The following is a 27116-nucleotide window of genomic DNA, read 5'->3' on the forward strand; positions in this document are numbered from 1 at the left end:
CTCCCCCTGTCGGGCCCGCATACCATCGCGCTCTAGCTGGGTCGATCGACAGGTCCCCGCTGCGGCCTGCCTGGCCTAGCCAGACAGACTCGGGCTACTACCTGCATCATTATTATTATTTCCACCATTATTATTATAATTGTATTATTTTCTGGGTGTTTTTTTGCACCACAGTGAAATGGACGATATGATCTGATAACTGCATTTTTTATATTGTACGTGCTGTGCGTCTGTCTTATACTCTGTCTATGCCATGTGAACCACAAATAATTCCGATTACAGCTCCTGCTGCACTTGGCGAAATAAAGTGATTCTGATTCTGATCTCCAGCTCTTCCGTCGATAACTAGCTTTGAATGCCTTCAATGTGGATGTCACCATGACTGACAGGAGCAGGCAGCCAATAGAAAGAGCCTCTGTCTCCTGCAAGTGCTGCTGGTAGGTTGCGCAGGCTTCTCGGGTGGAAGGAGCTTTTAGAACCCCCTAGGCAGTGAGCAGAGAAAAGAACAAAATATGTTTTCCAGGCAACCCTTCAGTCGTGTAACCCTTGTGTGCCTGTTTGAATATGCAGAGATGCTAGGGGGAGCTCATGGCGAAGTGACTTAAGCAGGGCATGTATACCCTTTCTGGTTAAGCTAATTGAAAAAGCTGTATACCTCCAGCTAGAAGCCAAAATCCTACAAAACTGTTATGACCCATTCCAGTCTGGCTTCAGGAAACACCACAGGGAAACTGCCCTCATCCAAATATGCAACCACCTGCTCATGGCAACAGACAGAGGAGAGTGCTCGATCCTCATACTGCTAGACCTTTCTGCAGCCTTTGATACAGTTGACCATGACATCTTGATAAACAGGCTACAGGAATACTGCGGCAATGATGGCATAGTTCTTCAGTGGTTCCAATCCTTCTTGAGTGGCAGAACTCAAAAAGTGTCTATGGGGCCCTTCCTGTCCACACCTGTACCACTTAAGTATGGGGTGCCCCAGGGCTCAATCCTCTCTCCCCTGCTTTTCACAATTTACATGTTACCACTTGGAAAATTAATCCAAAAACATGGCCTGACATACCACTGCTATGCAGACGAGACCCAACTATATCTTTCCTTCAAGCCTGGTGTGACAGACCCAACTCTAACTATAAATGCCTGCTTACATGAACTACAGCAATGGATGAATGACAACTGGCTGAAACTGAATGCAGACAAAACTGAAGTCCTTCTGATCGGAGGGCAGCGCATGACAACAAAACAACTTAACTTGCAGTCTTCACCACTGGGAATAGGAGGCACGGATCTACGCAGCTCTGATCATGTGCGTAGCCTGGGAGTTCTAATTGATGGGGATTTAAACTTCAGAACTCACATCTCTGCTGTGGTGAAATCATCCTATTTTCACCTTAAGAACATCACAAAAATCAAGCACCTCATCCCCCCAGAAGATCTACCAACGTTAGTTCATGCCTTCATTACCTCCCGACTGGACTACTGCAATGCTCTCTACACTGGCCTTCCAAAAAAGGTCTTATACCACATACAGCTGATACAGAATACTGCTGCCAGACTGCTAACCAACCAACCCCATCAATGCCACATAACGTCAGTCCTGCACTCCCTTCACTGGCTACCTATAGAATGGAGGGTCCTATTCAAGATCGGCCTACTGACATTTAAATCTCTGAATAATCTGGGCCCTGGATACATGAAAGATATGTTGCAGCTGCGTAGCAATCCCCGCATTCTCAGATCCACAGGTTCTAATAATCTAGTCATACCCAGAGTCCACTTGGAAACTTTTAGTCCCAGAGCCTTCTGTCATGCTGCCCCTAAATTTTGGAACTCCTTACCTCAATAGATCAGGACAGCTCCATCCCTGGACGTGTTTAAATCCAGACTGAAACCCCACCTGTTCAATTTGGCATTTGCAGAAATATAACTTTTGTTGTGTGAATACTTCCTACCACCAACTACTGAATCTGAGAGAGCCTAAGCGCTTTGAGTCCCATGGGAGAAAAGCGCTATAGAAATGTTATTGTATTGTATTATATTGTACAATGTTTCTTGGCAGTTCATCTAAGCTGTGGTAAGTAAATAGAATGTTAAGACTAATGTGTAATAGATCGCGGAAAAGCCGCCGCGTGTACTGGTAGCAAGGCGGCTGATTCCGCGTCCAGCGCGGCGGTTTGCATGCAGCAGCGTGCATCTGGTGTGGCTGGGTCTGTTAGTTCACACAGGTTAAGGAATACGCGCGCGCGCTGAGAGGCAAAACCTTTATGACAAACGAGGAGGGATCAGCTGACCAGGTTGGTCAGCTGACCCCAGAGCAAGTGGCTATTGGTTGATCGGTTATGGGTGGCGCCGGAGAGCGCGGCTCCATATATAGTCACTGCTGGTCAGTCTCAAGTTGTCTGCCGTTGCGAACACTTACGTGAAAGCACTCAGACCATAGTCAGATCCCACAGTGTGCTAGGGGGAACGCGTTACTGGATCTGATCATTTCTAATAGACCAGATAATGTATCAAATGTGCAGGTTCAAGAACATTTGGGAAATAGTGATCACAACATGATAACGTTTGATCTGGTGACTGATAGGCCACGGGGCAGCGGGACCACTAAAACTATGAATTTTAGAAAAGCAAAGTTCAATCAAATTAGGCAGGCACTAAGTTTGGTGAACTGGGATAATGTACTACAAGGGGAGGACACTGAAGGGAAATGGCAAGCTTTTAACCACTTGAGGACCCTGGGCTTTAACCCCCTTAAGGACCAGGCACTTTTTTTCCATTCAGACCACTGCAGCTTTCACGGTTTATTGCTCGCTCATACAACCTACCACCTAAATGAATTTTGGCTCCTTTTCTTGTCACTAATAAAGCTTTCTTTTGGTGCTATTTGATTGCTGCTACGATTTTTACTTTTTATTATATTCATCAAAAAAGACATGAATTTTGGCAAAAAAATGACTTTTTTAACTTTCTGTGCTGACATTTTTCAAATAAAGTAAAATTTCTGTATACATGCAGCGCGAAAAATGTGGACAAACATGTTTTTGATGAAAAAAAAAACAATTCAGCCTATATTTATTGGTTTGGGTAAAAGTTATAGCATTTACAAACTATGGTGCAAAAAGTGAATTTTCCCATTTTCAAGCATCTATGACTTTTCTGACCCCCCTGTCATGTTTCATGAGGGGCTGGAATTCCAGGATAGTATAAATACCCCCTAAATTTTGGAAAGAAGACATCTCAAAGTATTCACTGAGAGGCATAGTGAGTTCATAGAAGATATTATTTTTTGTCACAAGTAAGCGGAAAATGACACTTTGTGACAAAAAAAAACTTTTCCATTTCTTCTAACTTGCGACCAAAAAAAATGAAATCTGCCACGGACTCACCATGCCCCTCTCTGAATACCTTGAAGTGTCTACTTTCCAAAATGGGGTCATTTGTGGGGTGTGTTTACTGTCCTGGCATTTTGGGGGGTGCCTAATTGTAAGCACCCCTGTAAAGCCTAAAGGTGCTCATTGGACTTTGGACCCCTTAGCGCAGTTAGGCTGCAAAAAAGTGCCACACATGTGGTATCGCCGTACTCGGGAGAAGTAGTATAATGTGTTTTGGGGTGTATTTTTACACATACCCATGCTGGGTGGGAGAAATATCTCTGTAAATGACAATCTTTGATTTTTGTTACACACAATTGTCCATTTACAGAGATATTTCTCCCACCCAGCATGGGTATGTGTAAAAATACACCCCAAAACACATTGTACTACTTCTCCCGAGTACGGCGATACCACATGTGTGGCACTTTTTTGCACCCTAACTGCGCTAAGGGGCCCAAAGTCCAATGAGTACCTTTAGGATTTCACAGGTCATTTTTGTTTCAAGACTACTCCTCACGGTTTAGGGCCCCTAAAATGCCAGGGCAGTATAGGAACCCCACTAATGACCCCATTTTAGAAAGAAGACACCCCAAGGTATTCCGTTAGGAGTATGGTGAGTTCATAGAAGATTTTATTTTTGTCACAAGTTGGCGGAAATTGATTTTAATTGGCTTTTTTTCACAAAGTGTCATTTTCCGCTAAGTTGTGACAAAAAATAAAATCTTCTATGAACTGCAAATGGACAATTGTGTGTAAAAAAAATCAAAAGATTGTCATTTACAGAGAGATTTCTCCCACCCAGCATGGGTATGTGTAAAAATACACCCCAAAACACATTATACTACTTCTCCTGAGTACGGCGATACCACATGTGTGACACTTTTTTGCAGCCTAGGTGCGCTAAGGGGCCCAACGTCCTATTCACAGGGCATTTTGAGGCATTTGTTTTGTAGACTACTCCTCACGGTTTAGGGCCCCTAAAATGCCAGGGCAGTATAGGAACCCCACAAGTGACCCCATTTTAGAAAGAAGACACCCCAAGGTATTCCGTTAGGAGTATGGTGAGTTCATAGAAGATTTTATTTTTTGTCACAAGTTAGTGAAAAATGACACTTTGTGAAAAAGAACAATAAAAACCAATTTCCGCTAACTCTTGACAAAAAATAAAATCTTCTATGAACTCGTCATACACCTAACAGAATACCTTGGGGTGTCTTTTTTTCTAAAATGGGGTCACTTGTGGGGTTCCTATACCGCCCTGGCATTTTACGGGCCCAAAACCGTGAGTAGTCTGGAAACCAAATGTCTCAAAATGACTGTTCAGGGGTATAAGCATCTGAAAATTTTGATGACAGGTGGTCTATGAGGGGGCGAATTTTGTGGAACCGGTCATAAGCAGGGTGGCCTTTTAGATGACAGGTTGTATTGGGCCTGATCTGATGGATAGGAGTGCTAGGGGGTGACAGGAGGTGATTGATGGGTGTCTCAGGGGGTGGTTAGAGGGGAAAATAGATGCAATCAATGCACTGGGGAGGTGATCGGAAGGGGGTCTGAGGGGGATCTGAGGGTTTGGCCGAGTGATCAGGAGCCCACACGGGGCAAATTAGGGCCTGATCTGATGGGTAGGTGTGCTAGGGTGTGACAGGAGGTGATTGATGGGTGTCGCAAGGTGTGATTAGAGGGGGGAATAGATGCAAGCAATGCACTGGCGAGGTGAACAGGGCTGGGGTCTGAGGGCGTTCTGAGGGTATGGGCGGGTGATTGAGTGCCCTAGGGGCAGATAGGGGTCTAATCTGATGGGTAGCAGTGACAGGGGGTGATTGATGGGTAATTAGTGGGTGTTTGGAGGAGAGAACAGATGTAAACACTGCACTTGGGAGGTGATCTGATGTCGGATCTGCGGGCGATCTATTGGTGTGGGTGGGTGATCAGATTGCCCGCAAGGGGCAGGTTAGGGGCTGATTGATGGGTGGCAGTGAGAGGGGGTGATTGATGGGTGATTGACAGGTGATTGACAGGTGATCAGTGGGTTATTACAGGGAAGGACAGATGTAAATAATGCCCTGGCGAATTGATAAGGGGGGGTCTGAGGGCAATCTGAGCGTGTAGGCGGGTGATTGGGTGCCCGCAAGGGGCAGATTAGGGTCTGATCTGATGGGTAACAGTGACAGGTGGTGATAGGGGGTGATTGATGGGTGATTGATGGGTAATTAGTGGGTGTTTAGAGGAGAGAATAGATGTAAACACTGCGCTTGGGTGGTGATCTGATGTCAGATCTGCGGGCGATCTATTGGTGTGGGTGGGTGATCAGATTGCCCGCAAGGGGCAGGTTAGGGGCTGATTGATGGGTGGCAGTGACAGGGGTGATTGATGGGTGATTGACAGGTGATTGACAGGTGATCAGGGGGGATAGATGCATACAGTACACAGGGGGGGGGGGGGGTCTGGGGAGAATCTGAGGGGTGGGGGGGTGATCAGGAGGGGGCAGGGGGCAGGAGGGGGGATAAAAAAAAATAGCGTTGACAGATAGTGACAGGGAGTGATTGATGGGTGATTAGGGGGGTGATTGGGTGCAAACAGGGGTCTGGGGGGTGGGCAGGGGGGGGTCTGAGGGGTGCAGTAGGGGATCTGGGGCAGGGGGGGGAGAAATCAGTGTGCTTGGGTGCGACATAGGGTGGCTGCAGCCTGCCCTGGTGGTCCCTCGGACACTGGGACCACCAGGGCAGGAGGCAGCCTGTATAATACACTTTGTAAACATTACAAAAGTGTATTATACACTTTGTATGCGGCGATCGTCGGGTTAACATCCCGCCGGCGCTTCCGTATGGCCGGCGGGATGTTGCGGCGGGTATGCGGAGACAGGTGCCGGCGGAGGATCGCGTCACGGATGACGCGATCGCTCCGCCCATGCCCTTACAAGGACCGCCGCCTCTGTGGGTGAGCTGGTCCTTGCGGGCTCCACTTCCCAGCCGCCCCTGTGCGTTAGGCGGTCGGGAAGTGGTTAAACTTATTCTCAATCAATATTGTAGCATGTATATCCCATATGGAAACAAAATGTCTAGGAATAAAAAAAGGTCTCTATGGATGAATAGAAAGGTTAGGGATAAAATGAAGAGGAAAAGGAATGCCTATAAGGTCCTAAAACAGGAGGGGACCGAGGCTGCACTAAGCAATTATAAGGAGTGCAATAAAAATTGTAAAAAAGAAATTAGGCTGGCAAAGATCGAAGCTGAAAATCAAATAGCTAGGGATATCAAATCTAACCCAAAAAAGTTTTACAAGTACATCAACTCTAAAAAAAGAAAGGTTGACTGTATAGGACTCCTAAAGGATGAGGGTGGAAACTCAATGGTGGATGACCAAGGTAAGGCAGAGTTATTAAATGCTTTCTTTGCTTCTGTCTTCACAAAGGAAACAGCACTGTTGCAAATTACAGAGGCAGAAGAGTCTCAATCTTCTAACTGTAATATTAAATACTTAACGCAGAAAGAAGTAAAGGCAAGACTAAATAAATTAAAAATAGACAAGGCACCTGGCCCAGATGGCATGCATCCTCGGGTCCTCAGGGAATTAAGTTCAGTTATAGCTAAGCCCCTTTATCTTATCTTTTGTGACTCTCTTGCAACTGGCAGAGTCCCAGTGGATTGGCGTACAGCCCACGTTTTCCCATTATTTAAAAAGGGCAAAAAATCTGATCCAGGAAATTATAGACCTGTAAGCTTAACATCAGTTGTATGCAAACTATTTGAGGGGTTACTAAGAGATACTATACATGACTTCATATTAGAAAATAATCTTATTTCTCAGCATCAACATGGGTTTACTAAAGACAGGTCCTGTTTGACTAACATGCTCAGCTTTTATGAGGTAGTGAATGCTAATATGGATATTGGGAATGCTGTAGATGTGATATACTTGGACTTTGCAAAGGCCTTCGACACTGTTCCCCACAGAAGTCTGGTGCAAAAGTTGAGGATGCAAGGACTGGGGAAGAGTTTGTGTGCATGGATAGGGAACTGGCTAATGGACAGAAAACAAAGAGTTGTGGTCAATGGATCGTACTCAAAATGGGAGACTGTTAGCAGTGGGGTCCCACAGGGGTCTGTACTGGGTCCAGTGCTCTTCAATTTATTTATTAATGACCTAGTAGATGCAGTAGTGAGCAATGTTGCTATTTTTGCAGATGATACAAAATTGTGCAGAATCATCAACTCTCAGGAAGATAGTGTCATATTGCAACAGGATCTGGATAGGATGGCTATATGGGCACATACATGGCAGATGAAGTTCAATGTTGACAAATGTAAAGTCATGCATTTTGGTCGTACCAATGGTCTAGCACCATACAAAATAAATGGGATACAGTTGGGGACATCAAACTTGGAGAAGGACTTAGGAGTACTCATCGACAACAAGTTAAATAATCGTACTCAATGCCAAGCCGCTGCAGCTAAAGCGAACAAAATTTTGGGATGCATTAAAAGGGAAATAAAAACTCGAGATGCTAGCATAATATTGCCCCTGTTTAACTCTCTAGTAAGGCCACATCTGGAATATGGAATTCAGTTCTGGGCACCACATTACAAAAAAGATATTGCAGTTTTAGAGCAGGTGCAGAGACGAGCTACAAAATTGATACGTGGGATGGAAGGTCTCGCTTACCAAGAAAGGTTAGATAAACTGGGTTTATTTAGTCTAGAGAAAAGACGCCTTAGAGGAGATCTAATTAACATGTATAAATACATCAGAGGGCAATATAAAAGCTTGGCGGATGAGCTTTTTGTCCCTAGGCCTTCTCAAAGGACTAGAGGACATGATCTGCGCATGGAGGAAAAACGTTTTAGCCATTTATTTAGGAAAGGGTTCTTTACAGTAAGAGTGATTAAGATGTGGAATGCATTGCCACAGGAAGTCGTTATGGCAAACTCTATACCTGCATTTAAAGGGGGCTTAGATGCTTTCCTTGCATTGAAAGACATCCATGGCTACAATTACTAGGTTATGCCTAATGATGTTGATCCAGGGATTGTATCTGATTGCCATCTGGAGTCAGGAAGGAATTTTTCCCTTTTGGGGCTAATTGGACCTTGTGGGTTTTTTTTCGCCTTCCTCTGGATCAACAGGGGTATGTGGGGGACGGGCTGGAGTTGTACTTTGTACTGGTTGAACTCGATGGACGTATGTCTTTTTTCAACCAAAATAACTATGTAACTATGTAACTATGTTAGAACCAGGAGGACCTGGGAATTCACACTGAGTCAGATTACTTCTGTGTTATCTTTGTGTTATACTTCAGACTAGTTCCAGGGTGTTGAGACCACGGACCTCACACCCAAGACTAGGGATTCTGTGTTACCATTGTGTTATACTTCAGACTAGTTCCAGGGTGTCGAGACCACGGACCTCACACCCAAGACTAGGGATATTGTGTACCATCATATTATACTTCAGACTAGTTCCAGGGTGTTGAGACCACAGACCTCACAGCCAAGACTAGGCATTGTTTGATATCTGTTATGACCTATTGCATTTCTGACTATCCCTCTGCTTTCTGATTCGGTACCTACGCATATCTGATTACCTGTTGCCAACCCTGCCTGCCCTTGGTTACCGAATCAGCCTTCTGTCTCTGTACCTTATCTGCCTGTGTGTTGCCGACCTGTCTTGCCCGACCTTGAGAGCTATCCCTCTCCATTGAGAGATTAGTCTCTAAACCTGCTGGTGACACCCACCTTCCAGGTGTCACTCAGCCACAGGTCCTTCCTGCTATCCAGCCTGGGGCTCCACCCCTTTGGATGTCTCAGGCTGCTGGAAGGTTTTTGCACTTCCCAGAGGAAGGCATTTCTCATACTGTCAAGGACCACCTCCTCCTCGGGTGGTCCCACTCAAAGTCATTACTGTTGCACCAAACACTCACACTATAGAGGTGACCAGAGTTTAGTTATACTTGGATTATCGGTGATTCTGCAGATCATCAATAATCAGGTATATATCTGTATTCTTGGTGATACTGCAGATCACCAATAATCAGATTCTCTCTGTGTGCTGACACCGATCGTTACATAATGGTACAGAGTCAGCACGAGCAGAGGCAGTATAACATGCACATCTATAGGGATGTCAGAGATGCCTCTTTTCTATTGTAATGCCGTCACTGCACGGACCTCTTCGGTAAATTACCGAACATCTAGCACATGTGTGAAAATATTGATGAATTAGCACACACAAGTCTAAAATACAGAATGCGGTATTTTAACAAACAAACAAACACAGAACATTTTCTCCTGGCGGACTCAAAGCGCCAGAGCTGCAGCCACTAGGGCGCGCTCTATAGGCAGTAGCAGTGTTAGGGAGACTTGCCAAAGGTCTCCTACTGAATAGGTGCTGGCTTACTGAACAGGCAGAGCCGAGATTCGAATCCAGGTCTCCTGTGTCAGAGACAGAGCCCTTTAACCAGTACACTACCCAGCCACCAAGGGTTTTTTAAGGACTTGGTTATTGTTATCGAGCAGCCCTTGATGAAATGAAGCCAATGTCCTTACCATAACCACTTCAGCCTTCAGTCGTTTTCCATTTTATGCATCTGAACAATTTTCACCTGCCATTAATTCGCCAATAACTTTATCACTACTTATCACAATTAATTGATGTATATCTTGTTTTTTTCCGCCACCAATTAGGCTTTCTTTGGGTGGTACATTATTATTTTTTTCTAAATGCATTTTAACAGGAATATTAAGAAAAAAATGGGGAAAATTTATTATTTCTCAGTTTTCGGTCATTATAGCTTTAAAATAATACATGCTACCATAATTATAACCCACACATTTTATTTGCCTATTTGTCCCGGTTATTACACCATTTAAATTGTGTTCCTATCACAATGTATGGCGCCAATATTTAATTTGGAAATAAAGGTGCATTTTTTCAGTTTTGCGTCCATCACTATTTACAAGCTTATAATTTAAAAAACATTAGTAATGTACCCTCTTAACAAGCATATTTAAAAAGTTCAGACCCTTAGGTAACTATTTATGTTTTGTTTGTTTTTTAAATTGTAATTTTTTTGTTTTTTTTTAGTTAAAAATTTTATTTGGGTATTTGTTGGGTGTGGGAGGTAAACAGTTAATTTTAATTGTAATTTATTGTGTTATGTGTGAAGAAACACAATAAAGATGGCCAAAGTAATTTTGTTTACTTCCCATCCTGTAAGCAAGAGTGCTCGCTTACAGGAAGCACAAGGAGGACGTGATTTTTTTTTTCGGGGGGGGGGGGGGGGGGGGGTCAGAAAGACTGCGGCCACTGAAAAGAAGCAGTTGGTTTTTCTACCGGGGACTTAGATCAATTAATGGGAACATTCGTTGATCTCTGGGCTACCGGTGGGGCGGCACGGGAACGCACAGATGCGCGCAGTGGCCCAGCAGCAGCCTTTTGGATGTGAAAGTCATGTCCAAAAGGCGAAAATGGTTAAGGTAACGCTACTACACATGAGGGTACATTACAATCTCCCCACATACTCTCCCGTGTAGCCCTGAATAACTCATAATAAAAGTTACTTAGATTTTTGGCATTCTGTGCTATGACTAGCAGTTTATATCGTGTTTTTTGAAAACGTAAACTAAATATCTAATCATAGACGAACAGGTTTGAGGGGTGGGGAGTTGAGCATCAGGTTTTGTTCCTGTCGCTTCTCACTTAATACAAACTCATGTTGAATGAGTATCCATATTTTTACAGTCCAGTCAGCAAATTGAAGGCAGCAAGGCGGGTATACAGTGGTGTGAAAAACTATTTGCCCCCTTCCTGATTTCTTATTCTTTTGCATGTTTGTCACACTTAAAATTTTCTGCTCATCAAAAACCGTTAACTATTAGTCAAAGATAACATAACTTAACACAAAATGCAGTTTTAAATGATGGTTTTTATTATCTAGTGAGAAAAAAAAACTCCAAATCTACATGGCCCTGTGTGAAAAAGTGATTGCCCCCCTTGTTCAAAAATAACTTAACTGTGGTTTATCACACCTGAGTTCAATTTCTGTAGTCACCCCCAGGCCTGATTACTGCCACACCTGTTTCAATCAAGAAATCACTTAAATAGGAGCTATCTGACACAGAGAAGTAGACCAAAAGTACCTCAAAAGCTAGACATCATGCCAAGATCCAAAGAAATTCAGGAACAAATGAGAACAAAAGTACTGTAATTGAGATCTATCAGTCTGGTAAAGGTTATAAAGCCATTTCTAAAGCTTTGGGACTCCAGTGAACCACAGTGAGAGCCATTATCCACAAATGGCAAAAACATGGAACAGTGATGAACCTTCCCAGGAGTGGCCGGCAGACCAAAATTACCCCAAGAGCGCAGAGAAAACTCATCCGAGAGGCCACAAAAGACCCCAGGACAACATCTAAAGAACTGCAGGCCTCAATTGCCTCAATTAAGGTCAGTGTTCACGACTCCACCATAAGAAAGAAACTGGGCAAAAACGGCCTGCATGGCAGATATCCAAGGCGCAAACCACTTTTAAGCAAAAAGAACATTAAGGCTCGTCTCAATTTTGCTAAAAAACATCTCAATGATTGCCAAGACTTTTGCAAAAATACCTTGTGGACCGACGAGACAAAAGTTGAACTTTTTGGAAGGTGCGTGTCCCGTTACATATCTGGCGTACAAGTAACACAGCATTTCAGCAAAAGAACATCATACCAACAGTAAAATATGGTGGTGGTAGTGTGATGGTCTGGGGTTGTATTTGCTGCTTCAGGACCTGGAGGGCTTGCTGTGATAGATGGAACCATGAATTATACTGTCTACCAAAAAATCCTGAAGGAGAATGTCTGGCCATCTGTTCGTCAACTCAAGCTGAAGCGATCTTGGGTGCTGCAGCAGAACAATGACCCAAAACACACCAGTAAATCCACCTCTGAATGGCTGAAGAAAAACAAAATGAAGACTTTGGAGTGGCCTAGTCAAAGTCCTGACCTGAATACTATTGAGATGTTGTGGCATGACCTTAAAAAGGTGGTTAATGCTAGAAAACCCTCAAATAAAGCTGAATTACAACAATTCTGCAAAGATGAGTGGGCCAAAATTCCTCCAGAGTGCTGTAAAAGACTCGTTGCAAGTTGTTTGATTGCAGTTATTGCTGCTAAGGGTGGCCCAATCAGTTATTAGGTTCAGGGGGCAATTTCTTTTTCACACAGGGCCATGTAGGTTTTGAGGTTTTTTTCTCACTAAATTTTAAAAACCATCATTTAAAACTGCATTTTGTGTTCAATAATGTTATCTTTGACTAATAGTTAACGTTTTTGATGAGCAGAAACATTTAAGTGTGACAAACATGCAAAAGAATAAGAAATCAGGAAGGGGGCAAATAGTTTTTCACACCACTGTATGTGGACAGGAAGGGTATGAAGTTTTAACAGGGAGAATCTCACAAAAATGTTATATGTGTGTGTGTGTGTGTGTGTGTGTGTGTGTGTGTGTATATATATATATATAAAACTTTTGCACTATATAATGTGCTGTATAGTTTTAGGTACCTCTTTGATCATATATATATATATATATATATGTATATATATATATATATATAAATATATATATATATAACTTTTGCACTATATAATGTGCTGTATAGTTTTATAGTTTTAGGTACCTCTTTGATTAATTATAACTTTTCATTATTTATGTGTACATTTTGTCTTTCTCTCTAGGGCAAAACAGTTTCCTGATATCAGTGAAGTGGACGCCATCACTAGGAATGGACACCAAGGAACATGTTTACCAAACATGTTACACAGCTCAGAGAACCAGATTAAATGCAAGTGTGGTATAGGATATACAGTATATATAGTGAAACTTCATGTTTGTAAATATGTGTAACTATTTTCCTGTGTGTATACAACAAGATGCAGAAATGACAGCTTCAAAATCCAGTTTTAAATTGTCCCTTGCAACATAAGTCCCTTATTGTCTTGTCTAGGCTACCAAATAGCTGATGTCTTAAAAAAGGAAAAAAGTTCCAAAATCTGGTCATGTGACCTGAACCGCTAATGCTGAAGGAGCAGACACTTATTTCAGCATTATGATGTGGTTCAGATGGCAGGGCACATACAGAGCTTGTTATGGAAAGAGAGGTGAGGCGAAGCCAGCACTGCAAAGGGGATTGTTTATTGAAAAAAGATTGATAAAATCACTTACAGTCAGCGAGCAGTCAGATGCAAAGCGGGTGGAGTGGGTGCCAGGTCTGTGTCCCCCTACGGACTTCCGTTTCGCGCTAACAGCGCTTGTTCACTGCAATGGGCAGATGAACTCTCCCCATTGCGGTGTACGGACGTCCGCAGGGGGACACAGACCTGGCGCCCACTCCACTTGCTTTGCATCTGACTGCTCGCTGACTGTAAGTGATTTTATCAATCTTTTTTCAATAAACAATCCCATTTGCAGTGCTGGCTTCGCCTCACCTCTCTGTCCATAACAAGACCCACATCCTTACAGCCTATAGCTAATTACAGTCAAGTCCAGTCTACTGCTGCAGTTCAAAAGAGTGCTGGTACCCCACTTTCCTTGCCTTGAACCCATACAGAGCTTTATGACTAGATTGCAGCCTGCACATAGTTAGGGAGGTCATTAATGAGTGATTTTAAGTCAATGTGATTGACAGCGTGTTTGGGCCAGTGAAAGCTGCGCAGTGACACATCAGTCTTTGCCTTGGCAATGTATCACTAAGAGGAGGCTAGGCAGAGGATTGGCAACTTACTCTTTTTCTGCATTAAGAGCAGGATTGACCAGGTACTTGTAATAATACTTCTATTAAGATTATAAAAAAAATTGTGAGGGAGGTCTTTTTTTTAACTATATTTTTTGTACCTAGGAATAGTACATAGTGGGAATTTCATCACACTTTAAAGGCTCCAAACTATTCCTGATATCGAAATCAGTTGTTGTGTGCTAATCAACAAGTTCTTTAAAGCAAACTTGAAGCAAGAGGAATACAGAGGCTGCCATTATTTACAGTATTTCTTTTTAAGCAAAACGAGTTGCCTGGCTATACTGCTGATCTTTTATCCATAGCCCCTAAACAAGCATGCAGCAGATGAGGTGTTTCTCACATTTTTGTCAAATCTGACAAGGTTAGCTGCATGCTTGATTCTGGTGTGATTCAGACACTACTGCAGCAAAATAGATCAGTGGGACTGCCAGGCAACTGATATTGCTTAAAGTGAAATAAATATGGCAATCTCCATATATTTCTTGCTTCAGGTTCCCTTTAAAGGATATACGAGGGGAAAAATAAAGATTAACATCTATTTACATGGGGCTTCTTCCAGCCAGCCCCTAGAAGTCTACCTAGTCCAGTGCTGCAGATCCATTGTCCTCCAGGGTGCTGCTGTCATCTCGCCATCGTGCTCCTCTGGCCGAGAGCATTCTGTGCTTGCACAGTTCAAGTCCTTGTGAACTGTGCAAGCGCTGAACGCCCCCGGGTATGGAAGTGCGATCACAAGAGGCGCCTGGGGCACATGCACAGAAGCTTGTATAACCATCTGGGGCTAGTAACACCCTGGAGGACAACAAAACTACAGCACTGGACCAGATAGACTTCTAGGGGCTGGAAGAAGCCCCAGGTAAATAAAGGTTCATCTTTATTTTTCCCCTCGGATATCCTTTATGGAAAAGATCAATTCATTAAAATCAATTGGACACACCAGCTTCTCTGTTTTCATAAATACAATAAGATCTGTATAATCTTATTGTAAATATGGTTATTCACCCAAAATTGTAGCGTTAATGGGCACTTTCAGTCTGCACAGCAGAAATGGCTGGTTTGCTGGATTTTGGAGTTTCCAGATTAAGACAAGCTGAGGGCCCTTTTCCACTAGCAATCACAAATCACAAACGCCAGCGATTGCGATTTTTCATTAATTGTGTTATGCGATTGTGATTTTTCATTTGCATCGCATTATCCCTCTTAAAATCACTCCAGAAAGCAATTGCAATTTGCGATTTGTAAATCAAATCACTATAGTGGAAAATACTTCTCACGATTTCTATGATAAAGTAGCAACCCTAGCGATTGAAAAATCACTAGCAATTTGCGATTCAGCTGTGCAGTGGAAAAAGGCCCTAACTGAGAGCTTACACAGAACAAGATTAAGATCTACTTACCTGGGGCTTCTTCCAGCCAGCCCCTAGAAGTCAACATAGTCTAGTACTGCAGTTCCATTGTCCTCCAGGGTGCTGCTGTCATCTCGCCATCGTGCTCCTCTGGCTGGAATCTTTCTTTGCTTGCACAGTTCAAGTCCTTGTGAACTGTGCAAGCTCTGAACGGCCCCGGTTATGGAAGTGCAATCACAAGAGGCACCCGGGGCACATACACAGAAGCTTGTATCCCGTCTGGGGCTAGTAGCACCCTGAAGGACAACAAAATTGCAGCGCTGGACCAGATGGACTTCTAAGGTCTGGAAGAAGCCCCAGGTAAATAAAGGTTCATCTTTATTTTTCCCCTCGGATATCCTTCATGGAAATGATCAATTCATTAAAAATCAGTTGGACACACCAGCTTCTCTGTTTTCATAAATACAATAAGATCTGTATAATCTTATTAATCTTATCATAAATATGGTTATTCACCCTAAATTGTCGAGTTAATGGGCACCTTCAGTCTGCACAGTAGAAACAGCTGGTTTGCTGGATTTTGACCAAGCACTGTAAAAGTGAGTGACTTTACTTCAGATAATAAAGGCGCTCGTTTCCAGATAACAACAAGCTTATTGAGAGCTTACATAGAACAAGGAAAGCATTTATAACTGGCTTTTTATTAATCATTAAAAACATAATTATTAAAGAGAAACCGAGGTGGTTCGGGGGGTGTGGAAGATGGGAAACAGAGGCATGTTCTCTGCCTCATGACATGCCTCTGTGTCACCACACTGCTGCTCTCTGCCCCGCCATTGCCGCGCTATAGCCCCCCAAGTTTACCGACAATATTTGTCGCTATCTCGGAGATAAACACAGGGGAGTAGGATTCCCTGTTTAAAACGCCCGCCAGGGGATTCCTACAGGGTTTCCAGAGCTGCTATTGGGCAGCTCTCTCTCCCTAGCCAGGTCGCCTGCCTCTCCCCCACCTCCCTGCGCACTGGTGAGAGAATGAATTTCTCTTTCCAGCGTCGTGACCCAGAGGTCACGTGAAAGTGGGTCAGTGTGGCCAACAGGAGCGGCAGGGAGTGGCGGTTTTACCCCGAATCAAGTAGCCTACTGTTTCATTTTATGAGCCCACCTCAGGCTCTCTTTAAAGTGCTAGACAAAAGATCCCTTCGATAACTAAGCAACACACTCATTTTTAAACTAAAGGTGTAGAGCTTAGCAATGTGCACTCAAATGACCCTGCATGCACAAATCCTTGATCTGTTTTTGTTACTAATTAAATGGCAAAATTATTTTCACATCTGGGTAACAGCAGAATTGCTAAACGGTTAGTGAGAAGAGAACTTCTTGTTATGACTTCAGGACAGTTGGACAAATGGTTCCTACCAAATAGCAGATCATTTAACACAAATTCCAGGCTGGACTTGATTTTCACTGGCCCAATTCCAAGCTGAATAGAGTTTGCATTAATTACTTGCATCTCATTGATCATATGTACTCCATTTTTCCTCTCCTTATATTGAAATATAATCCAAGCACCATTGGTTTCAGCACTGTTGTAATGTGGTAGAATGCTCAATATAAGACAACTAGAAAGTGAGCTTGTATAATTATAGTTCAGTTAAAGATGGCAAATGAATGCTAAGAAGGCATTCCTCTTTTTGTAGGTCCATTCGCAAGATGCATACATTTGTATAAAATATGCATCAGCTTAGAATTTTCAGCATCTCATTAACCATCCCCATATTTTTTTCTTTTACTTTTTTTGTGTGAGCGTTTTTCACTCCTAATAAGCAGTTTGTTACTGAGATGTAACATTTGAAATAAAAATGATTGGTGGAAAAAGTGTGAAAAAATAGTGGAACAAATTCATAGATCCTCATTTCCTCTTCAGTATCTTCAGTAACTTTTAGAAGCCAGCCCACTCCCCTTTACTCCCAACCAGCCTGAAGCCGTGCCTCCCTACTGCCTAGCGTGTAAAGCTATACGTCAGTAGGGAGGCATGGATTCTTCTTATACAACAGTCATTCTTTTTCTGAAAGTCCATCTAGTGATGGCTCTGCCCAAGAGAACTCATGGAGAAGCATGTGATCAGTTTGATCAGCTGATGGATTTGGAAGGCTCTGATTAACTGAGATGACTTCCAGGTTTAACCACTTAAGGACCGGCTGAGTTTTTTTATGATCTGTGCTGCATGGGCTCTTCAGCCCCCAGCACAGATCAGGTGGCAGGCAGGGCGATCAGACTTCCCCCATTTTTTTCCCACTAGAGGGATGTCCTGTTGGGGGGGTCTAATCGCCACCGGCTTGCTGTGCCTAGCGGGGGGTGCCTCAAAGCCCCCCTCCGCAGCGCTATTCCCCCCTCCCTCTCCTTCCCTCCCCACCCCTTCGCAATATAGGCGGTACAGGATAGCGATCCGTCCTGTACCGCCTTAGATAGGCTTCAGCTTATCAGATGGCGGCGATCCCTGGCCAATCAGAGGCCTGGGATCGCCGATGTCCTTTACAGCGCTGCTGTCACAGCAGCGCCGTACAATGTAAACACCGGAGATTACGTCCCCGGGTGTATACATTTAGCCTGCGAGCCGCGATCGGAGGCTCGCAGGCTGTTCACGGAGCTCCCCACCGTGAACTGACAGGACCGTTTCCATGGAAACACAGGTGCAACCAGCCGCCTGGTCATTAAGTGGTTAAAGCATGATCGTTCCCAGCAAATCAGAACCTTACAAATCTATCAGCTGATCAAACTAATCACATGCATCTCCGTGAGTTGTCTTGGGCAGGGCCATCCTTGCTAGTCACTAAAAAGAGTGTTTTAGTTTAACTAGGAATGTGCAGACAGTTATACAGTATGTTGATTTTGATTGTCCAGTAGTACATAATTTGTCAATTCAAGAAAATGAACCTAGAAAAAAGAACAACTGCCATTTTTTTCCCCAACAGTGATGAACAATGGAGACAATGGAATTTCAGTGCTCAAAGTCAGGACAAATGAAGATCAGTGGGTTTGGGTGGAGACCAATACTTCACTACTGTGCAGAAATGGATGTTCAGACTATGTGGTTCTTCAACAACAGATCCAAAGGTAAGCAATGTTGTCGCTCACAACACATGACGTTCTGGGCTTACAAGTGTCAAGGCTTATTATTTTATCCTCCGTTGAGATTAAAATAGAATTTGAGGCCAGAGATGAATGTAACCTCTTTGCTGCCTGTAATGTAGCAAGCTTTAAAATGTCAAGGAAATACTCAGGGTAGAAAAAATTACTTCAATATGAAAGGATAGTACTACAGTAACTGTACTGGTTGAGCAGGGAATGTAAGAGTGATAATAAAAGACCACTGCATGTCTATCTTCGGAAAATAATTTATGCCAGCAAATTTAATCCTAAATATGAATTCTTGGAATCCTGGCATCCAACTGCTTAAACCATACTTCCAGTATCCAAATTAAGAAGACGTATAATTGTGTATGGCCCAGCCCTTCTGTTTGGGTATTTGAATAGGTACCAAATAGCCATGAAACTACTGCAACATAATATGAGTATCATCAGGTTATATGTAGTTTGTAAAATAAATGTATACTTGCGTCATACATTAAAGGAAGCATCCAAAAACTGCCATCAGCTTCAGTTACCTCTGTAGAATCCACATGTAATATTAAACCACATCTTAGCTTTCCATTAATAAGCAAAAATCATGAAGAGCAGCCCTATTTACATGTCAGCTTTCAAAAACTGCCTTCTGCTGAACCCCAACAGTTTCATCTCCTCAGAGTGAGTAGGAGGGATCCCCTTGACTGCACTGTTGCAAAGGCTGGATGATGTCATCTTGGGAAGGTGTGTGTTGGGAAGAGGCATAGCAGAAACATGCTGATCTTCCACCACCCAGAAGTGAAAGCAGAAATAGACCCACTAGACTCAGTAGGGATCAGTTTTTAAATGTTTGGCACAACTGAAGGGTGAGTAAGGCCAATCTTAATGCTGCTTGTGGACAATTCCGGTCTTTGTATGTAAAATTAACTCCTTTCTTAAGAACTTTAAGATGTGCATACCTATCCCCTTAGCCACCAACAGTGTCTGCACCATGAGCTCTGAAACATACGCAAAAACTGTTGAGTTTTTGCACTTGCTTGCATATGATTTTCTATCCCCATATGACAATATTATAGATCAGAGGATGTTCATAGGGAGTGGTCAGCATCACACATTCTGGAATTATCCAGATTCTATGATAAATGGCAAAGGCATGACTTTACTGCCTAAATAATTATTGCATTAAATATGTCAATAGCTATGAAATAACCAGACAGGAGCAGGCAGGACAAGTTTATGTCACAGTTGACATTGTTTTGTGTTGGGTGGTTGATGGTGGTGATAGAATAAGGGTAGTTTCACTTTTAATATGCTTTAGGCTTGTCTTAAACATATCCAGATAAAAGGACTTCTATCTACAGTATTTAAGACAGTTTGTGCAACGGTCATTTTTTTCAGTGGTATTTACTTTTTTTATTTTATTTCAGGGATGATGAGGCCCAAGTCAAGAAAGAAAATAATCTACTTGGTATGAAAGGAAATAGGGAATTTCTTTTATGCAACAATTCCAGTGAATCCCCAGCATATGTGAAACATCTTGCATGGGGGAAACAAGAAAAAGAAGATGTTAAAATAAAGTTTCATCCATCAAAGACTGACTCATTTTTGCAAGAGGAAACAATTTTTTCAAAGCATTATTCAAGCACACAAAACCACTGTAACACCAGCAGCGGATGGACAGGAAAAAACACTGTTGGCTCTAGGCCTGGTCATCATTTGGTAGGCTCATTCTCAAACAGGACTGGTAGGCCATTTTATGGCATGGAACAAAACCATCCTGCAGTTCACATGACAGGCCGAGCACACCGTGGAAATATGGAGCATTTTCCAGCATATCATAGCCTACAGCAGCATACTCTGGATAATTACTCTGTTGATAATATAAAAATGGAAAATGCTTTCGCCAGTCCTGACATACTGTATGAATCAGGGTTGTCACTGAATATCCCTATCAAAACTGAAAATGACTCTGAATTTGAGGGTAGGTCTGACGTTTACCCAGAGCACCATGCTCATAACTGGCTCGGAGAAAGCAATATACTGAAAAAAACATTGTTGGACTTTCCTGAAGGACTACATCTTAAGACGGAATCCAACCATAATGAACAAAATTCATGTTTGAAACCAAAGCACCATATGCACTCTCCTCACAGAGGACACTGTTTTGTCCCAGCTGCTCACATAAACCATCTAAGCACAAACAGGTCTTTCAAAGGGCTATATAACAAGGATCCAGACCAGTTTTATTCTCAGAAGTGTGCCTATCGAGAGAACATGTTAAGCCATCAGGGGACTGACTGTCTAAGCAGTCCACACTATGCATCAACTTCAGCAGAAGATAAAAGTCAGGGAGATCTACAATATAAGCTCCAATGCGAGTTCAAATCTCACAGCGTCCTTCCGACCATTAAGCGTGAGCCTATGGATTCACCTCCGTGGGTGGAAAGTGTCCCGGAATCATTGCCAGCAATTTACCAAAAAAACACACTGATGGGTTTTTTACCTAGCCAAATGCCACGTAATGCAGCTGAATTTGCATACAGCCAATAACTTGCATTTTCTATTTCAGTTTAGATAAACAAAAAAATATATTGCACTATTTCAGCATAAAGTCTCTTTTTTATATGTGTTATGTACACTGTGGTTAAATTGTGACAGGTGCTGGAAAAGCTTTATGTACATGGTAGTTTTTGTAACTACCTTTTTGGTAAAAAAAAATAAATAAAAAATTCCCAGGTCTTACCACTAATATTAAAACTTTTGCTTTTGTAGAAATTGAATTTACTTTGGGTTGTGCATACATTGTCTACACTTTTATAAACTGACAAAGGGTAAGCGGCATTCCCTTAAAGGACTGTGGCTTGTTGATAAGCCCATTATGTTGAATGAAGGATATCAGTATTATCAATTTATAATACACTGAATTATGCCTTTTAGAGTAACAGACTGAATGTATTTGATTGGCACCTTAACATTTAGGAAGTGACAGACTAAAAGAGCTAAAGAGTAAAATACTCTAATAATTTTGCTGTTCCATAGATCCTGTATTTGTAGCTAAACAGTTATAAAGCTCATTCTATCTCTTTTGTTTAACGTTACAACCATTTTAACATTTCATTTTAAGAACGTTAAAATAAGTAAATAAAAAGCTTATGTTTGCACTTATATTTGTGTGTTCATTTTGGAAATAAAATCATTGTTAGATAGTTCCACCAAATAAAATGGTAACAGTTATACCATGCAAAGCTTGAGAATGTATACCAATACATTTATACAGTTCCTTACATTATTTACTATTTACACCCCCTTCAACTATTTACATTTTCCTATGTTAGAACCAAGAATTAAAATAGACATAATTGTGATTTTTACCTTTTGAGTTGCATAGCCTATATAATTATCTCACATGTGACTGGTTGAGGTTTTCCATGGTTAGGCTGGGTTCACGCTGTACCAGATGTACAGCGGCACATTGACAGGATATTATTATTATTTATTGTATTTATAAAGCGCCAACATATTACGCAGCGCTGAACATTAGTTTAGGTTACAGACAATATTTAGGGTGACATACAGCAATATGACAACACAGGAATACAAGAAAGGCCAGATCATGCAGCACAGTATGAGTACAAGGTAATGCTTAGTCAGTCACTGGAGGGGAGCATGGAGATTAGGCAAGTTAGGTTCACTCAGATGCATAGCATGGGTTCACAGTAATGGAGGTGCATGATCAGGTAGGACACAAAAGGAGGAGGACCGTGCCCAAATGCTTACAATCTAGGATATGCTATAGTCTGTTGTATGTCCACACATCTTTCCCATTACCTTCTGTTGCAGTCCATCCGGTCAGCTGCTTCCACCACCCATCCCATTCACCTGCTGCTGGTTTCACCAACAATGAGAATCTTCCCTGGGGAGAGAGGAATCCCATTGGTCTGTTGCAATCCAATGGGGAGCCCCTTGCTTCTGCCAGGGCTCTAGTCTTTATTCTGGAGCTTCTTCCCTGCAGTGGACTAAAAGGCGGTGCAACCAATTGTGACAGAAGACAGATGAGTTAGGGCTGGCTACACTAAATAACTGAGCAGGCAACTGATGTGCAGCCCAGTTGAAGGAAATGTTCATGTTTCCCTGTGGGTCAGTTCACAGGCTGTATTCACAGTGGGACATTGCAGTTTAATGCTATGTTAAAGTCGCAACGTGTCTGCATTAAGAGGTAACGTACTGCAATCAGTGAGTTACCACAACGCAAAATTTTCAATGCGACTTTAACGTCGCACTGTGAACGGCCCATAGGATTAGCATTGCAGTGCGGTAAGCTGCATTATAAGACTTCATAACGTGCGACCATAACGTCCCACTGTGAATGCGACCTAAACAATGAACTGTTGCAGAACAACTGATCATTTAAATCTGTTTTTCATTGTTCAGTGTAAACCACCCTAAATGGGCGAAACATATGCAGCAACCAGGCTAAACTTTAATTTGTTCTGTCTGCATCTGCTTAATCTGGCCATCTGTATACGCATCCCGAATTATTGTGAACTGCACAACCATGCATATCACTCATCGGAACAGAACAAACGGATCCCTTACGAATAGACTGATCTGTTACAATAAGCGGAATGTTTTTCTTGCCAGTGTAAACTCAGCCTTAGAGGTCATTGGAGAACATAAGTGATCTTGGCCTGGATTTGTTTATTTATGCACTTATATAGCGCTGACATATTACGCAGCGCTGTACTGAGAGTTGTCTTGTCACTAACTGTTCCTCAGAGGGGCTCACAATCTAGTCCCTACTATAGTCATATGTCTATGTACAGGGGTTGGACAACATAATGGAAACACCTAAAATTTTGGCATCATAATCTTTGAACATGTTTTAAGCAATCAAAACTTGACATATGTTAATTTTTTTTGTTTATTATTTTTGTTATTTGATATGTTTAATTAAAATAATTGTTTTTTACAGATATTTTAACCAAAGTTGGTATCATGCTGGTGCGTGACGAGGTAACATACAGATAAATACACAATCAAAGTACAAGGTGTAGTCTAACGGTCAGTTAGCGATATCGAAGTACAGAGTCGTTAAGCTAAATCGTAGTCAAATTCGAGCAGGGTCATACACGTGAATCAGATGTCAGTCGTATTGCAAGGATCAGGCAGTAACAGTCAGGGACAGGCCGAGTCGGTAACGTCAGGGCCGTTTCTTGCCCCGTTCAGCCGGTTCTGCTGAACGGGGCGCCGATGAGAGACAGATTGGGGGGCGCCAGGCAGAAGGAGAAGGATGTGACGTCACCAGGTGGGGTGCGTGCAGGTATGGCTTGTGATATGGGCGCCATACCTGCCACCAGCCGCTGCCACCATTGCCTGCACCCCCCTCTCGCAATAATCCGATCAGTCAGTGCCGCCCCCGCCGCCTGAACATCTTCGTTATTGCAGGCAGTATCAGCGCATAAGCAGTGTCAGAAGGACGCACGCTACTCGCGCACAGTGTACTCCACATGCGGAAGGGACTAATGACGTCACTTCCGCATGTGGAGTACTCTGGGCGCGAGTAGCGTGCGTACCTTCTGTCACTGCTTATGCGCTGATACTGCCTGCAATATCGAGGATGTTCAGGCGGCGGGGGCGGCACTGACTGATTGGATTCATCAGCGGAGGACTGGTCGCCGCAGATCTGAGGTCTGTAAAAACACCCAGTCAGCACCCAGCCCCCCTAGAAAGCCTGCACCCAGCTCCCCCCCCCCCAGCAAGCCTGCAGCCAGCCTCCCCCCCCCCAGCAAGCCTGCACCCAGTCAGCACCCACCCCCCAGCAAGCCTGCACCCAGCACCCAGTCAGCACCCCCCACCCCCAGCAAGCCTGCACCCAGTCAGCACCCACCCCCCAGAAAGCCAGCACCCAGCCCCCCAGCAAGCCGGCACCCAGTCAGCACCCAGCCCCCCTAGAAAGCCTGCACCCAGCTCCCCCCTCCCCAGCAAGCCTGCAGCCAGCCACCCCCCCAGCAAGCCTGCACCCAGTCAGCACCCACCCCCCAGCAAGCCTGCACCCAGCACCCAGTCAGCACCCCCCCCCCAGCAAGCCTGCACCCAGTCAGCACCCACCCCCCAGCAAGCCAGCACCCAGCCCCCCAGCAAGCCTGCATCCAGCCAGCACCCAGCCCCCCTAGAAAGCCTGCACCCAGCTCCCCCCCCCCAGCAAGCCTGCAGCCAGCCTCCCCCCCCCAGCAAGCCTGCACCCAATCAGCACTCCCCCCCCCAGCAAGCCTGCACCCAGTCAGCACCCACCCCCCAGCAAGCCTGCACCCAGCACCCAGTCAGCACCCCCCCCCCAGCAAGCCTGCACCCAGTCAGCACCCACCCCCCAGCAAGCCAGCACCCAGCCCCCCAGCAAGCCTGCATCCAGCCAGCACCCAGCCCCCCTAGAAAGCCTGCACCCAGCTCCCCCCCCCAGCAAGCCTGCAGCCAGCCTCCCCCCCCCAGCAAGCCTGCACCCAATCAGCACTCCCCCCCCCAGCAAGCCTGCACCCAGTCAGCACCCACCCCCCAGCAAGCCTGCACCCAGCACCCAGTCAGCACCCCCCCCCCAGCAAGCCTGCACCCAGTCAGCACCCACCCCCCAGCAAGCCAGCACCCAGCCCCCCAGCAAGCCTGCATCCAGCCAGCACCCAGCCCCCCTAGAAAGCCTGCACCCAGCTCCCCCCTCCCCAGCAAGCCTGCAGCCAGCCACCCCCCCAGCAAGCCTGCACCCAGTCAGCACCCACCCCCCAGCAAGCCTGCACCCAGCACCCAGTCAGCACCCCCCCCCAGCAAGCCTGCACCCAGTCAGCACCCACCCCCCAGCAAGCCAGCACCCAGCCCCCCAGCAAGCCTGCATCCAGCCAGCACCCAGCCCCCCTAGAAAGCCTGCACCCAGCTCCCCCCCCCAGCAAGCCTGCAGCCAGCCTCCCCCCCCCCAGCAAGCCTGCACCCAATCAGCACTCCCCCCCCCCCAGCAAGCCTGCACCCAGTCAGCACCCACCCCCCAGCAAGCCTGCACCCAGCACCCAGTCAGCACCTCCCCCCCCCAGCAAGCCTGCACCCAGTCAGCACCCACCCCCCAGCAAGCCAGCACCCAGTCAGCACCCAGCCCCCCAGCAAGCCTGCACCCAGCACCCAGTCAGCACCCAGCCCCCCCAGCAAGCCTGCACCCAGCCCCCCCCCCCAGCAAGCCTGCACCCAGCCGCCCCCCCCCCAGCAAGCCTGCACCCAGTCAGCACCCAGCCCCCCCAGCAAGCCTGCACCCAGTCAACACCCAGCCCCCCCAGCAAGCCTGCACCCAGCCCCCCAGCAAGCCAGCACCCAGTCAGCACCCAGCCCCCCAGCAAGCCTGCACCCGGCCCCCCAGCAAGCCTGCACCCAGTCAGCACCCAGCCCCCCAGCAAGCCTGCACCCAGTCAGCACCCAGCCCCCCCAGCAAGCCTGCACCCAGCCCCCCCCCCCGCAAGCCTGCACCCAGTCAGCACCCAGCCCCCCCAGCAAGCCTGCACCCAGTCAACACCCAGCCCCCCCAGCAAGCCTGCACCCAGCCCCCCAGCAAGTCAGCACCCAGCCCCCCAGCAAGCCTGCACCCGGCCCCCCAGCAAGCCTGCACCCAGTCAGCACCCAGCCCCCCAGCAAGCCTGCACCCAGTCAGTCCCCCAGCAAGCCTGCACCCCCCCCCCCCAGCGAGCCTGCACCCTGCCCCCCCAGCAAGCCTGCACCCAGTCAGCACCCAGCCCCCCCAGCAAGCCTGCACCCAGCCCCCCAGCAAACCTGCACCCAGCCCCCCAGCAAGCCTGCACCCAGTCAGCACCCAGCCCCCCAGCAAGCCTGCACCCAGTCAGTCCCCCAGCAAGCCTGCACCCCCCCCCCAGCGAGCCTGCACCCTGCCCCCCCCAGCAAGCCTGCACCCAGTCAGCACCCAGCCCCCCCAGCAAGCCTGCACCCAGCCCCCCAGCAAACCTGCACCCAGCCCCCCAGCAAGCCTGCACCCAGTTAACACCCAGCCCCCCAGCCAGCCTGCACCCAGCCGCCTCTCAGCCAGCCTGCACCCAGCCGCCTCCCAGCCAGCCTGCACCCAGCCGCCTCCCAGCAAGCCTGCACCCAGCCCCGAAGCAAGCCTGCAGCCAGCCCCCCCCCCCCCCAGCAAGCCTGCACTCAGCAAGCCAGCACTTTGCCCCAGCAAATCTGCACCTTGCACCCAGCCCAAGCCATCTAGCACTCAGCCCCAGCAAGCCTGTACCCTGCCCAAAACAGCCATCACCCTGCCCCAGCAAGCTAGAACCCAGCATCAGCAAACCAGCACCCTTCCCAAGCCAGACAGCAACCTGCCCCAGCACCCTGCTCAAGCCAGCACCCTGCCCCAGCAACCCAGCACCCTGCCTCAGCAAACCAGCAACCTGCCCAATCCAGCCATCACCCTGCCCAAGCCAGCACCCTGCGCTAGGCAGCAGTCTGCCCCCAGGCAGCACC

General features: G+C 45.6%; 1 protein-coding gene across 6 annotated transcripts in view; it reads left to right on the plus strand.

Annotated features, from left to right (window-relative positions):
- Positions 1–21716, plus strand: part of AHRR (aryl hydrocarbon receptor repressor) — a 456078-nt gene extending 434362 nt beyond the window's left edge. For all 6 annotated transcript variants that reach the window (XM_068236645.1, XM_068236646.1, XM_068236643.1 and 3 more), the window contains 3 exons: positions 13097–13203; positions 18470–18611; positions 20048–21716. In XM_068236645.1, coding sequence (XP_068092746.1) covers positions 13097–13203; positions 18470–18611; positions 20048–21170 — 1372 coding nt within the window. In that variant the 3' untranslated portion in view covers positions 21171–21716. The remainder of the gene's footprint in view (positions 1–13096; positions 13204–18469; positions 18612–20047) is intronic.
- Positions 21717–27116: the final 5400 nt, after the last annotated feature.

Source organism: Hyperolius riggenbachi, chromosome 5 (genome assembly GCF_040937935.1).
Source record: "Hyperolius riggenbachi isolate aHypRig1 chromosome 5, aHypRig1.pri, whole genome shotgun sequence".
NCBI lineage: Eukaryota > Metazoa > Chordata > Amphibia > Anura > Hyperoliidae > Hyperolius > Hyperolius riggenbachi.